This window comes from Athene noctua, chromosome 2, assembly GCF_965140245.1.
Source record: "Athene noctua chromosome 2, bAthNoc1.hap1.1, whole genome shotgun sequence".
In the NCBI taxonomy this organism is placed as follows: Eukaryota; Metazoa; Chordata; class Aves; order Strigiformes; family Strigidae; genus Athene; species Athene noctua.
In genome coordinates, this window is record NC_134038.1 from 110390601 (window position 1) to 110407901 (window position 17301).

The window sequence follows — 17301 nt, forward strand, 5'->3', positions numbered from 1 at the left end:
TGTGATGGAGCAATTCTTTCTTTTTATTACTGGAAGTGTCTTTTGGTTTCTAAAAATCTGTAGAATTGATACAAATACTGAGACAGCTATGTCTTCATAATAAAATGCAGCTAGCTAATTAATCATCCTGGCCTTGAGTTCAGGACAGCAAATGCTTCTTTCCTCTACATTCAGCTCCAGATTGGAAATAATTATTTTTAATGTGCATGCCAGATCTGGGGCCCTGCTGTCTCCCACACATGCACACACCCAGTGCCTGTAAAATGTACTCCCATTCACTCGGTAGAGAGCGGGGCTCTTTGCTGTGGTGAAGGAAATGGTATAGCTATGGCCATTGCTAGAATAATTGCCTTTCTCCTTTGTACCCTTGGCTGTGTGCAGTGCAGTTCTTGATGTGCAGGCAGTGATTGCTGCTTGAATAGCCTGATCCCCACCACATCAGGGGAAGAAAAATAATCAGGCTGAAAAGAAGTCTTCTGCGGGCTACCAGTTAGTTTAGGGCATGCATATAATTTAAAGCTGAACTAGAGGTGTTTTGTCTCGCTAAGTAACTCTGTGGGATTGCATCAAGATCTGAATGATTCTTGACTGTTGGAATAGGACAACCTAATCGTCCAACTCTGCAGATGGGTGACTTCTAGGGTGGGCATCATTCCCCAAACCGGGAGAGAGATTGCTAACTTGCTGAGAACCTCCTTGTTTGCTTTGATGGTAGATGCTTCCAGTTTTGATGGTTCCAGCTCCTGACCTGAATCTAGTACTCTGATATAACATTACTCCAAATGAAATTATGTAGTGCACTTGAACTGGAATGAGCATTTGGGTGTTTGTAAAATATTCTCTTCTTCCCTGATCTGTCATTAAAATAACATAGCTGATAACTATGGCTTTTCAGTTACCGAAATGCTTTTGAAAGTCAACTTGCAAACAACATAGATCTCTGAAGATGTTTGTATTTAGGTAATTCCTTCTCCTTTTTCAAAGATGTGGTCCTGCTTCATGAAGAGAGGCTGTAGGATGGGACTTATGTTTAAGCTAAACTCTAGTAAAATGTATTTTATAGTCAGTGTTCCTGAGCTAGCAAGTATCTGGGACCTGAGACTTTCATGGGGAGTGAAGAGGGGAAAGAAAATTGAGAGTATGGTCAGTGTGTGCTGAGCCAGGTTATGTGTACTGCACTTGTACCATAAAGAGGGAAATTTTGATGTAATTAGCAAAATGTAACTATTTAATACTGTTTTTTCTCCAAACTTTCTGAAAAACAAAATGGTATTTTAAAAGGGAAGAAAGGTTGGGGGTTTTTTTAATTGCAAGGAGGTGGGTGTTTTGTGAGCATGCTGAGTTCTAGGGCTTCCAAGGCATTACCAATGTTCTCTTTGGTATGTGATGTTTGTTGCTTACTCTGTCCATTAAACTGTTTTCCTTTTATAGTTGTATCACCTTCAAACCAACAAATGCCTCGTTGCCCAGGGTCACCCAAGTCAGAAAGGAGGCCTGGTCGTGGTTCGAGAATGTGACTACAATGATCAAAATCAGGTATGATATTCCTAATTATATTGAATAGCGATTCACATCTTACAAATGGCTAATATGTTTTCCTGCTGGCAAAATGCCCAAGTATAACATCTCATCAGCAGGCTGATTTCAGAGTATTGTTCAAACTTCACGTCTGGCTGAGGAGACTGTGGAGCTTACTGCTCTGTACCTACTAAAGCTGAGTGTTGTAATCTATCTTTTTGGCACGAATCTCTGTGTGCCTGAAGACTATCCTTAAGTGGCTCGTGATATGTTCATAATCCACTAATGGACACTTCAGAATTTGTAGAAGCTCTTTCAGTCAGTTGCTGTTTTGCCAATTATTAGGCCTGGCATAAAGGACACAGCCAGCATAAAGATGAACCAATAACCAAATTGTATTTGATACAAAAGGGTCAGTACATGGGTGAGCGCTGGGGGTACAAACAAGTCAGATTATACATAATCAACATCAATCCCACTGACCCCAACAATGACACCACACGACCAACAATGGGTGGAATAAATGGTGAAATGCAGTTTCCCATAGAAGGGATGGGAGACAACTGAGTCAGCAAACCAAATACATAAGACCAAGGAAGCCACATACTGAATCTCTACACAGCCCATGTTTACAAAGGCCAGACCTGACTGGAGCCCAGTCCCAGGGAGGCGGGAGGTCCTTCCCCAACAGGGAACTCTGCACAGTGCATCCACCTCACAGACAGACACTGCCCCTGCCTGCAAGTGGTCCCAGCTTTTATCCCTAAGTGGGACCCCTGACCTTTGGTTACTTAATGTGGGACACCTGGGGCTCATTTACCCAATGGTTCTCCCTGCAAGGCTGCACCCTGGAGGGAAGCCTAAAGGCAAACTCACCCCCCCTTTGTGAAGGGCTGTGGGAATCACCCACATGTCAACCTTAATTTGGGGCTTGGGGTTGAAACCCCAGCATTTCAGTTGCTCATACTGGGATTTAAGGCAGTATTTTCCTGGCCTGTTGTTCTTTGTGTACTGTCCGACTAGGCCTCTGCTGCTGGAGTGGCTGTAGTTTGGGGTGAATGAACGATCTGTTCTTATGGTTAAACATAAGGAATTCTAAGCAATTTAGAAAATACTTTGGCTTCAGGGGAATTGCTGATCTGGGGATTAATTTGGGATGGATGTGAAAATCTAATGGGAGTTTTTATATTACTACATGAAGCCTTTGCTATTCCACTTCTGTTCTTTCAGGGAACAGAAATTCAGGACTTGGATGAACAATCTCATAGGTAGAGAGATCTTCATCTAGTGCCACAAAGACTTTCACCTAGCTAAGAACTACATTGAGAGCATTATGATTTAGGAGCCCATGGGACCCAAGTCTAAAAGCTAGATCACATCTAAAGAGAAAAGTAATAAAAGGCACAAAATAAATAGAGCATGGAATGTAATGCAGCATAGCTTTACCAAAGGGGGGTTGTGCGAGACTAACTTGATACTTTATGAAATGGCCAGTAGTTTTCAGGGTATGGAGACTGCAGCAGTAGAAGAAGGATGATTTGTGATAGTCCCAAACAAAAAGTTGTGTGCTTTGTCAACTGCTGGGACTTTCTGCCTCCTACCTGTGGCCTCACCAGTTGAATGTGACGGAGGAAGACAGTGTGAAGGGTGTTAGCCCATGTCTGGATAAAGTATGGTTGCCTCTAGACACATGGCCTCCGGTTGTCACTTAGGACCAAGCAATACATCCCTGCACTTTGCCTCTGGAGTACTGAGTAATCATTGCTATGACCAAACGGGGGGTCCCTCTCTTAAAGGGGGATGAATTTAAGCTGGAATGGGAGTGAAGGTTTTCGTATGTGATCTCTTCCATTAGCTGTAAGAAAGTCATCAAGTCTTGAAAATGTAAAGACTGTATAATGGAATAGTAAGTGGTTGGCACCAGTGATTGTACACTTACAGTGCCAAAGGTGTTATGCTCCTTTTTGAACCATTCAGTCTGTGAGTGAGAAAACAGCCATGACTCAGTGGATTATGCCCACAGTAAGAACAGATAGGTCCTCACAGTTACTGTTTCCCTTTCCTTCCTGCAATATTTCTAATAGTGAACTGCCACGTGGCTTCTTGTGTTTCTTTAGCAAAACCTTTTTCTGTTCTATTTATTTATTTATTTATTTTCTTCCTGAAGACAGAAACTTCAGGAAGCCTTTTGGTTTTGAGAAAGACAAATTGATGCTCAGATCATGGATCTTTGGCTTCTTTTCTCTTAATCTAGTTTACTGGAAGTAAATGAAGCAATTAGTTCTCAAAAAAACCCTGGCTGTGCTATCTTCTTTCATAGTGATATTGTTCTCCAACGAAGTATGATAACCAACACTTGGTTTTCTGCCATTAGACTTATTTTGCTCTCCTAATGAATCCCAAGAGTACATTCAGCCAGCTTGCTTTCATATACTCTTGAACAATCTTGCTCTAGATATGTGGGAACAATGTAGAGAAAAATGCCACTTCCTTAACAGCTTCTGCTTACAAAAATAGCAAGAAATTTCTTGAGTGTTGGAAGCTTTTTGCTGTAATTTCTGGTAACATTCAACCCATTGGCATTTTCACCTGACTTTTGCTCAAGAACCGTCTGGTTTATGCCTTTAGCCGAATAGGAAAGCCTGTGTTGGGTCTAGTGGAAGGCAGGTACCCAGGTATCCTGTCCCCTGGATGTCCACTGACAGCAAGTTAAGTGTATGTTGCTTAATGCAGACAGTTATTCTGGAAGATAACATTTGCACTTTGTGAGCAGTATTTTCGTGACTTTTAGTGTTTTTCTGAGCCAAAGATGGTGTTTTTGTAGATTTGCTTTTTTGTGAGTATCTAATTGTATTTTGACCTCATGTAATCTTTTGGTGTCCTGTGACAGTGAGTACCACAGCCTTGTGCTTTTTGTGGAAATAATTTGATGCCAGTTAATTTGTTCCTGAGGAACTGGAAAAAGTTATTGTTGTTTCCTTCTTGACAGGCTGCTTTTGTTCAGTGAATAGATAACATCCTCCCTTGAAAGATACATGTTACTGCTGAGTAAGTTGAAGGAGTGAGGTGCAATCTCTACCTGGGAATACACGCAAAGGGCTGAGAAAACAAAACTGAGCTGCCTTAAGACTCATTGGTTGCAGTTCTTTTGGTTGAAAAATGATCTTCTGTTTAATCTCTTGGCTGGAAAATGGTCTTCTGTGTAATATAGACAATTCACACATGTGAGAGCTGACCTTGAGAAGTGGGTGTGTGGGGAAATCAAGACTCCCTGAAGTAGTGAGATTGGCCTTACAAGCAAGGCTGTTTTGCCTTTAGTTTATGCTTACTTTGTTTTCTCTAGCCTTCATGGCTGCTGAAAAATTTAAAACTCTCACTTAACTCCTTGATATAGAAGAAATAACAGATGTTGTGAGACTAGCAATTGTATCACCATTATGGGTAATACTTTTCACTTTGACTTAGATGGTCATCATTAAAGCTAAAAATTATTCAAGCACATCAAAGTATCCTGTTTTCTAGGACTTGACATGACAGTTCATCTTTTTGCTATATAGAGAAAAAGCGTTAAGGGAAGTAGTTCTCACAAAGGTGATGCATCCAGAAAAAGCATTCCAGAATTTGTCTTTCTCTAAGCTATAATGAAAACTACAACATTTCAATAACAAAAATACTAAGTTTGGGATAATTCTGGGGATTGAACACAACTTTAGGAATAAATGATAAAACTGTTGGAAATATAAAAAATAGGAGAGGTGACAGAATCTAGTAGAAAGAGGGTCAGTGTGGAGAGGTCTGAAGTAACAAAAGCAGCAAAAGAACCGAATGTGAATTTTGCAAACAGAAGACCAACATGTAATGACAAATTTTATAGTTGAAGAGTGGTTTGTGTGTAGGAACTCCCAAGATTACTGAAGTAAACACCCTCTTGAAATTCAGTAGTGCATGTGACCTCTTTCTGGAAACAAAACTGAGAATGCCCAAGGTAGTGCCACAAGAACTTGGGTGCTGAAGGAGGATAGAAGATACTTAAGCACTTTGAAAGATCATCATGAAAAGCTGGAGATGTCTGGAAAATGGACGTAGATAACTGAGTGGTGTGGCAAAAACATCATGCCAAGGTTAATTGGGTGGTGATTAGGAGACAAGGGTGCTGAAGCTGGCTTTGGGCTGGATACTGCCCTAAAGGAGAAGGAGCAGAAGTAGTTACTGAGAAGCTTGGAAGAGAAGCATCAAAGAACGCTGAAAAGGAAGGTTTTGGAATGAAGCATAAAGGCCACCAACAAGACTAACTGCTGGGAGTGTTTGTGATCTAGCAGCTGAATGAAGATTGGGTTTGTCATGTGTTTAACGTGTGCTTGCCTTCTTCCTGACCTAAATGCTTAAAGCCAAGTTCGTTTTAAAAAAAAATCTCCTCTTAAACTCCGCTGAATTAGTGAATTTTTTTTTCTACTGTTTATTTTTAAATACACTAGGTTGACTCCTGAGCTTTACTTTCTGTGTTGTTATAACCTGTCATCTGTGTGTTTGCTTCATTTCACTAACTTAACCTTTCTCTTAGCAATATATTAAACTTTAAAAAGCTGGACATGGTGCTAAGGTGTCTAAGCGCATGCATCAGTGCTCTGGGACTTTAAAAAAAATAACTGATTTGAGCAAAGGACTTCAGAAAAGCTCAGTTAATGCTCTTGTAGCACTTTATAAATGTAAGCATGCATACTTTACAAACTGTTCAAGAGTCAGAATCTAGAAGGATGTGCTCACATGTGTGGTTCTTCTGTAAAATCTTTTTCCCTGAACCTCCGGGTCATGGCTGTTAGTTTGATTTTTCTGGTACAACACATGTCTGGAGTGATTGTGAAGATGTGCAGGTTAAGTCTACTTGCTGCTTTTCCATAAACTATTGGAGGAACACAGTTCAGTCCCTCTAACAAATTGTCATGAAACATCAGCGACACACTGAACTGTGAAACAGAAAGCATGTATCTGCTTTGGAATGACCTTCAGGAGAACATTGGATTTCTGGAATAGCAGTAGCTTAAAATAATGTTTATAGATGACCAAACTTTGCCATCATTTGGTGCTGTGATGTCATTGTTGTCTGTAATAACAGGAGCAAATAGCTGTGATGATGCGAATTGCTAGGCACATCTCTTCCTCAGTGCTGAGGCAGCTTTGTTGTGCTCTTAAGCTGAATTTTTGTCTTTTAAAAACTGTCTGATTGAATATTACAGTAGTGCCAATCTAAGCAACAGATTGTAACTGATGAAAGTACTGGAATGCTGCTCCTGTCGGCATGGTTCACGGCGGGGATTTTCTTTCACACAAAGGACTGTTTCTGTAGTAGTTACTGTATTGTATTTACTGACATTTTTCAGTGCATTCTTCTGGTGCTAATGCAATTTGCAGACCAAATAAGAGTGTATATTCACAAAGCTTTGCCAGTTGGCCAGCCATGCCTTTTGCTACATATCACTGCACTTTGAAAGCCAAAGGGTGGGCTGATGCTTCCTGGTTTATTTCATATAATTTTGAAATATTTATTCCCTAGGAACAGTGAGCTTCCGTTTTCTATCTATTACAGATTCTTTTGACTTGCTGTTTTTCCCTAAGTCGGGTGATAGGTTTTGTTTTAACACAATTCTCTGTATTGACACTGGACTCAATCTTCTGTAGTTGACTCCATGTTTCAAAAGGAAGTGAGTATGGGCCATCCTTCTAGATGATGAGGCACCATCTGAACCCTTTCTTCACTTGAATTTCCTCTAAAGTAGTTTAGCTAGCTGTTACCTATTTACATCAATCTCAATGTAGGAATAATTTCATCTTTCACACACAAAAAAATGTTGAGTAACACAGCTCTCTATCTCTTTATGGTAAAGAATAATCCCAGGGGGATCACTATGATATAGGGGTTTATGAAGGGAGTGAAGAGCATGCCTCTCTTACCAACAGTGGCAACCTGAAACCAGTAAGGAAATCCAAATATTAGTAAAACGAGAAAGCAAAAAATCCCCAATATCCAGTTGTCATCGGTGTCACACTGCTGTCCTTGGAAGGAGTTAAACTGTAATCATCACTGAAACTGTTCATTAAGCTGTGTATGAGAAGCCCTGTTTCTGCCTACCCGTCTGTATGTAAATGAGATTAATGGAGTTTTCTTAGCAATCAATCTAGAAGACTGGGTGATTTGTTTGTGTTATATGGAGATGAAATAAAATCCTGAAGGTATTAGAAGCCCAAGAAATCCTCAGTCTTAAATCTGCAGATAGTCAGAACTACCTTTTGAGGGGACTAAATTCAAATTCAGTTCTTCCTAAGCTGCACCTGTGTAAAAATAAAGAAGGCTTATACTAACAGAGTTTGTACTTTGGACCTCCTCCCATTTATTTTGTCCACAAGACCTACTCCAGCACATGCTATGAATTTATCTGCAGGTGCCCAGAGGATATGCATGGCAGCTTTGCTCTGGCAGTGGGAACGCTTACCCCATATCTGTGGGTCCCATTTCACACCATCTACTGTTGGTCTGGGTGACTAAGCACGAGCAGAATCTCTGTAGCCAAAGGTGAAGGCATTGACTCTGGGTGGGAGACTTGGGCAGGCATCTGAGCGCTACCAAACCTGAAATGCTTTGCTTGAGGGAATATCTCTAGGTGCTCTGGGGACCTCTAGAATCTCAGGAGGGTCAGTCTTCTGCGCCACTGCACTCCAAGGCTGAAGGGGTCCTTGCACTTTCCTCTTCTGTTGCCTGTGTTGAGAGCTAGGGAAAAAAGAGCTGCTAGAAAGAGGCCAGTCTGACAGCAGTCACCAAATTAAATAATTTATTTAACCCCAAACTTGATTAGTTTAATTATGGGGAGAGGGTTTTTTTGTGACATTTGCCATTTGGGTTTTATTTGAAAACAGACAGAATTCATCATATTCTAATTGCATGCTGGTGTTTTTCTTTGACTCCAGTGCAAATGGTCAGTGATTTTCCTTAGACCTGTGGAGGAGATCAGGCATTAGCATGTGTCTCTGGGGAACAGCAATTAAAGGGGCTGCTTTCCTCTGTGGTCGCAGCTGGGCACAGTTCTATTTTTAGAAACCAAAATCTGACAGTCATACTCTCCCAGGTGTTAGGAAGTAGAAATGAAACTATCCTGCACCTCGTCTGCTACCTTTTTTTTTTTTCATAAAATAAATTTTAAAAATTGCATTTTTTTGGTAGAAAATATGTAGGAGGATAAAACAGGACATCACTCAGAACTGAGGTGTAAATCCCAGGCAGGCACCTTGTTGATTCTACACATTTGATACTGTGCTGGCTGTCAGGAGATGTTTCCTTCCTATACTGGGCTGTTGCTCATGACAGCTTGTAACAACAAGAGCTAAATATCATCCTTCAGTCTTCAGCAGAAAAGTAGTTAATAAATTTTGGAGTATGCAAAAGCTTGTAGTTATATAACAAAAAGCCCCCGTGGCGTGGCTTTGCTTTCCTTGTGCTTGAATCTGTTAATAATCTGCAAGTTCATACTGATACTCTAATCTGAATTTGGAACCATAATGTGTCCCAGATTTGGGCCTTTTTTCCTCTTTTCTTTGTTTTCTACACCAAACACATAATTAGTTTGAAAGTAATTTTGGCCATCTTGTGTAAGCCTTTCTTGAGAATATCACACTGGATTTAATCACTGCTTTGTGTTCTTTGCCAGTTACTCAGCTTTTGATTAAAGGTCTGCTCCTTGTGTCTCTTGCAGTCTTCTCTCTCAGTTCTTACCAGTTTCATCAGTTGTTTGAATTTAGCTCCATCATTATTTTAATAATAGTACTCTTCTGGCAAGTCCTGCTCTTTCTCCATTCTCTTCTCTTTAATCTTACCATGCTTCCTTTTTCATGACAGGGTTTAAACAGAAGTAGTATGTTAGAAGGCACAGAATGCCTGAGGTTAGGGCAGATTTTAATGTAATACTAGCACTTCCTCTAAGGTGGCCTTTGCTGTATTGTAATAGTCACTGTGGTAAGGAATGAGCTGTACGCTTTTTAATTGTGCTGTCCAACTGAGGCAGTGTCCTGAATCATACATGGCTCCCTCCAGAAGGCTGTTTTTGGTTTCGTCAGACAAAAGAAAAAAATAAAAATCAGAATTTGTTTTATTTGCCTGACGACTTCTGCCTGGAATTTGATATTTTATACTCGCTGTCTGAAACTCATGCAGACTTAGTGGAAAAAGAAGAAATAATCACACAGTGGGCATGGTTACTGCAGCACCGAGCTGTGTGAAATCCAAATGGGGCTGGAAGAGGAGTGCAGCAGCAGAACTTGGCATGGCTGTAGGTATAGGTACTTCTGGTACAGTTATGAGGGGCTCAGTTCCCTCTCCTTCACAGGTTCAGAAATCAGGGGGAAGGGAGTGGATACTGACAAGTGAGGTGGATGAGGAGGGATGCTCCATGTGCACACCAGCCTGGGATTGTAGCAGAGCAAGAGCCCTGGCTGGCTGGCTGTTGCCTGCTCAACATTCAGACAGGTTGGGAGATACTGTCCAGGGGCCGTGTGAGTGCAGGGGCCCCGCTGGGCCTTCAGAACAGCAGTAATTTGGTGTTTAAGCCACACGGTCTGTCTCTTTACTGTGCTGCGGTGTTACAGTTTTCATATACTTTTTTCTCCTTTTCCCTGCTCCTGTGTAACCCCTGGGTATTTTGATGTGCACACACCAAAATTCCTTCATTTCTTTACTTTCTGGCATAGGGATCAGTTTCCTGTTGGTTATGAGAACTCCAGGTCCTCCACCTTACTGATCTTGGCCCAGGTTTTTGCAGACCTGAAGGCCCTGAGGGGGGGAGGGAAGACCAGCAGCTCCTGCCCTTTGGTCAGGCTGATGGTCCAGTTTCCTTGAACCTTTAGCTGTGCCAGACATGCCTTGCTCCAAAGCAGCCCAGGGAGAGCCAGCAGGGTATGGGCATGAACTGCAGCAACTGAAGGTACCTGACACTTATTTTTATGCCAACAATAAAAATACCTGCTTCTACTAAAGTAGCACATAGGAGAGGACAGAGTGTATCCTTGCCTCCTTTAGAGGTGATAATGGTTTTCAGTGTGATCATAGAGAAGCTCCTCTAATGTCATGTAAATTCATGAATCCGAATGCAGTTGAAGCCACCAATGTGAACCAGTGCATTCTTGCTTTTTACAGGCGGGCCCCAGAGAGGGGCTGAATTCAATTCCCACTGCTGTGTGAGCTGCTGGGATATTGTGCAGGTTCTTGAGGTCCAGATCAAGATATTTTGGGTGTGAAATGGGGAGGGGTGGTCTCCCTCTAAGCACAGCACAGCTAGTGAAAGCAGTTTGGCTGGGGAGCAGAGAAGGCCATAAACTTGTCACTTGTGGAGCAGGTAGTTTCAGCATAAGAATGGTAAAGCAGCAGTTTTTCTCGCTCCCTGGAGAGCAGTATGGAAAGTTTTGATAGCATATGGATGCTGATGATCATCTACTCAAGCAAAGATTTCTGAGCACCAGGCCACCAGCTGCAAGGAGTAGGACCCCGAGACCAGTGTGGGAGTTAATGTAGGCTACCGGGCTCCAGAATTTGCACAGCTGAATTTGGTTTCTCATCATTCGGCATCTGTGAATGGATCCCAGAGCACAATGTTAAATAAATTCATATGTGTTTATGGGCTAATGCAGCAGTTTCAGAGAAGATTGGAGATCCCTTTTGGCCTCGTGTGCCTGCCAAGCTCCTTCCCCACAGCTCTTGGGCCTCCTGCTGTCATCCAGCATCCTCCTCTGGCCCCCATGCTGGCTCCCTACGTGGAGCTGAGGCAATCTACCAGCCTCTCCTTCATGACTAAAGGATCATCTTTGGATATGGAAATTTACTGCCTGGCTTAATGACTTTGCTTAGAGAGTGGCTGCTCACCTGCTTGGAGATCCACCACTTGCCTGTCGTGTTATCTTGTCTAGCTGCCTGGACAGGAGGAACGTACTAGGGCTGCTTAATTTTAAAAATGCTAGTTACAGGGTAGAATCACCATGGGTCCTTCTAGTGCCTCAGCGTGAGGTAGTGCTGTGTTGTGTTAGGAAGGCAGTAGAGCACTGCAGCTGTGTTTCAGTTGCTGGAAAAAAGGCAGCAAAAAGGCAGCGAGCGTGGCAAGCACAGATCCAGATGGTAGAGCACCTCCTCTGTAGCTGAACAAAAGGTGCAAGGTGCTTGCCCTGAAACACTGGGATAAATGTCTTTCTATCTTCTCTTTCAGGTCTGGATTTACAATGAAGATCATGAGCTGATTTTAAATAATCTTCTTTGCTTGGATGTTTTGGAAACTCGTTCATCCGATCCACCTCGTCTCATGAAGTGTCACGGGTCTGGCGGCTCACAGCAGTGGACGTTCGGGGTAAGTGGAGTGGCTGGCATATAGCGTGTTGTTTGTAATTCATGTCTCAGTAAGTGACAGCAGCACTAACAGGACAGCAGGGTTGAGTTTAATTATGACTAAACCTCAGATGTACCAAGTCAATTGTACTGTACTAGGCCTAGCCTACAGTCTAGGCAGCCTGTACAAAATTTCCCTGGGCGTTGGGGGCTGCATTTCAGTCTGAGTAAAACTTTTGCTGTGCTCTGGGACATGTGGGCTCTTTGCAACATGGGAAGGTTTCTGCAGCTCCATTTAGCCTTTTTTTCTGCTTTTCACAGCCACCCGCAGCACTGTGGCTCACAGGGATGTGCTAGAGAGAACAAAATCCACCCTACAGCTCTTTGTTGTGTTATGTTTGCAGGACTGGGAGACGGAGCAGTGCATGTGGTGATTTCTGCTTAGTGTTGAAGAAACACAGGGCAGAGTGGGGGATTGAGGAGATTTTATTCAGTTGCTTCTGCCCTATAATTGCATCTCGTTAGTTTAATCATTTAGAGTCTGGAGTGGCTGATTTCACGAAACTGAGCCAGTGCTGCAGACACATGAAATTTGGCTCCTGGGTATTAAATCAGAGTCTGCTCCCTCACATGCCCTTGGCGTAGTAGAATCTGTAGTACAAATATTGTTGAACAAAGAGGAGGGCACTGCCAGAACTGCCTGCTGCGCTGCCAGGACAGCTCTGCATGTACCGTCTTGGGTTCATACCATGCTGCTTGTTGGCAGCACACGTTCCTAAGTGCAGTCGAATAAGGCAGGCTGCTGCAGTCCAGGATGGTTTGGAGATAGAGGCGGGTATCGTGCAAGCCCAGGGTTGTGTGTGCCTGACACTCGCAGAGACATCTTGCAGCTCTGCCACAGCCTGCACCAGCAGTGCCACAGCCACGGCTGCCAACGGCAGTGGGAGTAGCGAGCTGAAAAAATTCACCTCTGGCAAGAGATTAGTCAGGGTTCTTCAGTTTGAGTTAGTGGACAAAGATTTTACAAGACTGAGAGAAAGGCCATTGAAATTCAGTGCACATTAACTGTTAGGTAATACCTGTGGTGGTGGTGGAGAATCTGATCTTCATGTGTGAAACGTGGGCTTTGAGCTGGCCGTTGCCACTGGGCGTGCAGGAGGAGTGTCAGTAACAGTGTCACGTGGGCGCTCGGTAACGATCAACAACAAGAGAGAGTGAATCAAATGTTAGGATTGATTAGGAAGGGGATAGGAATGAAATCAGAAAAACGTGGCTTGCCTGTATGGTGTGTGTGCTGGTCACCTCCTCTCAGAAAGGCTCAATTGGGGCCAGAGGAGGTTCAGAGATGGGTGAGAGGGCAAATGGAAGGTGTGGGGCACCTTTCACCTGAGGAATATGTGAGCAGGGGGGGACTCTAGAGAAGTGAAGACTTGTGGAGTGAGGGGAAATACGTTAGGTGTGCGAGTCACTGGTACAGAGAAAGGCTGACTGCGCACTGTGGGTTACAGTACAAGGTTGGTGGGGGGGGCTGTTCTGGAGGAGTGCTGTGTATTCTTGCCGTGTCCTCCTGCTTCACTGGAGTTCTGCTTTTACAGCCGTAAGCAGTGACACAGAGAGCCCAGTGCGGCTGTTCTCACGTGTCTGCTCCCTTCATGCAGGAGAGCAGGCGGTTGCTGCCCACGGGAGCTGGTGGGGCTGTGTGGAGAGCCCTTTGCCAGGCAGAAAGGGGGCCCCAAAGTGCCCAGAGCCACTGCAACAAGCTGTTAGTGGGGGGAGATGACAGTGGGGGAAGGAGAATGATCTGTTTCCTTTGCACATGTGACTAGGGCCTGGCCTTTCCCTGGTTGTTGGGACACACCATGCACGAGAGGCCCATCACACTGTGTGGCAGCTCCCCGACACGCGGGCGCTGGGGTAGCGGCATTGCTAACGCCTGGCCAGATGCAGAGCAGGGGCCTGGCTGTGGTGCACTGTAGCCTTGTGGGCTCCCTCTTTGCTGGGTGCTGGGGAATGGTTTTGATTAGACAAAATCTAAACTGGGTCCCTGTAAGGACGTGAGAACTTTCGTTTCAGGGTCTGAATGTGGTTAGGGGGTGTGTTGCACTCTGGCTTTTAAATGGTGCTGCTGTGGGGCTGGTGTGGCAGGGAGGCTGCTGAAAGGCTCCTCTGGCAGGAAGGAGCATCCCCTCCCCTTAAGCATCAGTTTTGGCTTCAGTTTGACAGTGGAATAGCACAGCAGTTTAGTAAATAAATCCCATCGGTCTGTCTCTCTCCTCTAGAAGAACAACCGCCTCTACCAGGTCTCCGTGGGGCAGTGCATGAAGGTGGTAGATCCACTTAGCCACAAAGGGTACGTGACCATGGCCATCTGTGATGGGTCCCTTCCTCAGCAGTGGCATTTCGAGAGCTGAGACAGCGCGGATGCGGCTGAGAAGTGTTAAGCTGAGACCTGCTTCCCCTGCAGCCATGATTTCCAGTCATTCTGGAGGGCTTTGTGAGGAGCCCTCAGCTGCTACACCCGGCCCACCCATGGCAAGGACCCTTTAAAAACACTCTGCGATGAAGAGCTGTGTGCAGAAGACCCAGGTGGTCACCGGTCCCTGGTCAGATGTAGCAGTAAGAGCAGCAGCCCCACTGCAGAACACCGTGTAGAAGTGCAATTTATCAGCGGTTCCTTGGATTATCTTGGATTATTGAACAGTTTTTAAGTAAGAGAAATCATTAGAGCAATGTAATTTAAGTTGTGAAATTTTAGCTTTGTGGATCTTTTAAATGACAGTGACAGAAAGGAGTCCTCTTCGAGTATTTCATGTGCAGTATCTCATCAATTCATGTTTTTAGTGTGGATTTACTGGCCAAATTATTTTACTTTTTCGGGAAAATAATTTTATTCCCTTTCTCTTCTGGAAATTGTCATTTGTAATATTTAAATTTAGTTATTTTAATTTACAATTTTAGGACATTTCATGTAGTTTAAATTCTTAGCTGTCATTCGTCACCTCATATTTAAAACAAAGTAACTATTACAAAGTCTATTTTGATGACTCATGACAGTAGTTGCATTTAAAATAAAGCATCATTTTTTTATTAATCTGTATGGCCTTACTCTTTGTAGCTGTTGGACCAGCAAGCACCAGTTTAGAGACTGTTGCAAACTAATGTTCATACAATGTGGGTCTTCCCTTGTTTTCACTCCTGTTTCTTCACAGCTGGCGCTTTCTCCCTCTCTCACATCTTGGAAGGTTTGACAGATAATTTCTCTCTCTCTCTGTCTTTTGTTGTTTTTTTTTTCTCCACTTCTCTGTTCCCCTTCCCAAGTTCATTTATTTCACTATTGATTTTTCTTTGACTTCCTGCCTCAGCCCTGGATGCTTCTTTGGTGCGTGGAATCGAATGCAGAAGAGAAAACCTGTTCTTACTCAGCATATTTTTTCTTAGCAACATTGGCCTTGTTTATCACGCCGCAGCGTCCTGCCTTCCCTGGGAAGCGTGTGCTGTTTGGACGTCGGCAGCGCCAGGACAGCCTTGCTCTTTCGCTTGGGCGGCAGAAACATTTTTCCAACTGCACCAAATCATCCGGCATCCGGTTATTGACATTTTGGGCAGTGTGAGACAAATAATGATTATGTTGGAGTAATTATAGACTTGCATCTTCCTGCAGAGAGGAGAGATTCACTTGTGACAGATTGCATTTGGTCCTTCAGCCATCTGCCAGGGCAGTCGCCCTGGGAGGGGAAAAGCAAGAGGAAGAAAAGGAGCAGGTAAGAGCAGTCCCTTGCCACTGAGCAGCTTCTTGCCTGGCTCATCAGTCCTGGAAGCAGGGAGTCACGGGCAGGGGGAACCAGGTAAGCAGGGTCTAATTGTAAACCAGAACAATAGGCTGAAGTGGAAGTTCTTCCAGATAAAGCATTACAATGGGAATAATGAAGTTAGGCACCAGCCAACTTCCTTCTTCCCAGGAAGTGTCTCTAAAAATAACCCCAGCCCCCTTTAGCTGCGCACCTCGCTGGGTCGGGCGGCCCTCGCAGGGGCACCCAGAGTCTCGAAATCGGCTCCCAGGTGGCTGTGCAGGGCGGTGTGGGGCTGCCCGGCCTTTGGGCTGCAATGGATTCACATGGTGTCAGCTCACAGTGGCCTCCAGCTGAAGCCCTTCAGCGGCAGCGAGGGCGGCCGCAAAGCAGCCGGCACAGCGTGCCGACAGCTCGAGAGCGGGCTGATGCCGCCAGTCCTTACACAAATCCCCCCTTCCTCAGGGGGATGCCTGGGTTGTGTGTGGAATTAATTGCAGTCCTCGTTGGGGGTGAAAGGATGGGCTGCAGCTTCGTTGACGCCTGCCTCATTAACCCTGACTCCTCCCACCAGCGAGTGTGAAGCAGTTGCGGGTGGGGGTACAGCTGCTCCCAGCTGTGTGCTGGGCTTTCTTGGAGGCTGCGAAATTTGTTTTGACTGTCAAATGGGCTGTGCAGTAGCCTTGCTCTGCCTTTTGTTCTGAGGCCTTTATGTTGTCTTTTTAAAAAATAATAAAAAAACCAAAAAGCAAACAATCCTCAAACAGGCAAAGCAGAAGGTTGCTTTATTTACAGTCTGAGTGCTGCCACAGGGAATTTTGACCTTTTGCTCCCAGTGAGGAAATTCAGAGGCTGCTGTCAGAAACAGCTCAATACATGTGGTCCTTAAGCCTGCAATAACAGACAAGAATGTAGAATTCATGGACCATGGAGTTGCAGCTGGTTGTTCCTTAATATAAAGAAGATAGATAGATATTCTACCTCATGCTTATGTAAATAATACACTTTTTTTTTTTTTTTTTTTCCTGAAAGCAGCACTGCAGGCATGGGGCTGTGGCCTCAGTGGGAGTTGGTGGGGCTGGGCAGAGCCCTCGGCTGAGCCCTGGCCAGGACCTGGGGACCGGTGCTGGGTTCCAGGAGCAGATGGAGGCGATGGCATCGGTCGCTTCTGCAGTGAACGATTTTCAGCCAAAGCCGTATCTGTGCAGTGCTGCAGCCAGGTCATCGCATGCAGAATTTGAACAAGGGAGGGTTATAAATCTTTTGTGTGAGCCCTGAATCAGTTGACTGTTCTTAGCCAGGCCCTGCCTGGGCTGCCTGTGATTAGGTGGAAATTTGTAGTTTTCTTCCTGTATTTGAGTGACCGCTCCCAGCTGACCCTTGGGAATTCAGCTGAATAGGAAGCACAGAAGGAAAAGCCTTATCCCAGGTTATAAGCTGTTGCAGACTCAGTTTGCCATTGTCATACTGAGAATTTATTATTTGTAAAGAAACTGGGCCTGGGACCGATTTTTAAGGCGCTCGCTGACTCATGGAGTTGGCGGTGTGGGTGGCTGACAGCAGCTTTGTTCTCTGGCTCATTTCTCTCCCGTTTCTGAGGTTGACATGCCCTGTGCTACCCCGCCCGTGTGCCTGTGGCAG

At 44.4% G+C, this 17301-nt stretch overlaps 2 protein-coding genes across 15 annotated transcripts in view; one reads left to right on the plus strand and one right to left on the minus strand.

Annotated features, from left to right (window-relative positions):
- Positions 1–14963, plus strand: part of GALNT11 (polypeptide N-acetylgalactosaminyltransferase 11) — a 54385-nt gene extending 39422 nt beyond the window's left edge. For all 5 annotated transcript variants that reach the window (XM_074899886.1, XM_074899887.1, XM_074899888.1 and 2 more), the window contains exons 10-12: positions 1432–1536; positions 11757–11894; positions 14152–14963. In XM_074899886.1, coding sequence (XP_074755987.1) covers positions 1432–1536; positions 11757–11894; positions 14152–14283 — 375 coding nt within the window. In that variant the 3' untranslated portion in view covers positions 14284–14963. The remainder of the gene's footprint in view (positions 1–1431; positions 1537–11756; positions 11895–14151) is intronic.
- A 1726-nt stretch (positions 14964–16689) lies between these two features.
- The window catches only part of KMT2C (lysine methyltransferase 2C), a 201583-nt gene continuing 200971 nt past the window's right edge, over positions 16690–17301 (minus strand). For all 10 annotated transcript variants that reach the window (XM_074899892.1, XM_074899899.1, XM_074899900.1 and 7 more), the window contains one exon: positions 16690–17301. This exon is cut by the window's right edge and continues 3020 nt beyond it. The gene's annotated coding sequence lies outside the window, so the exon portion shown is untranslated.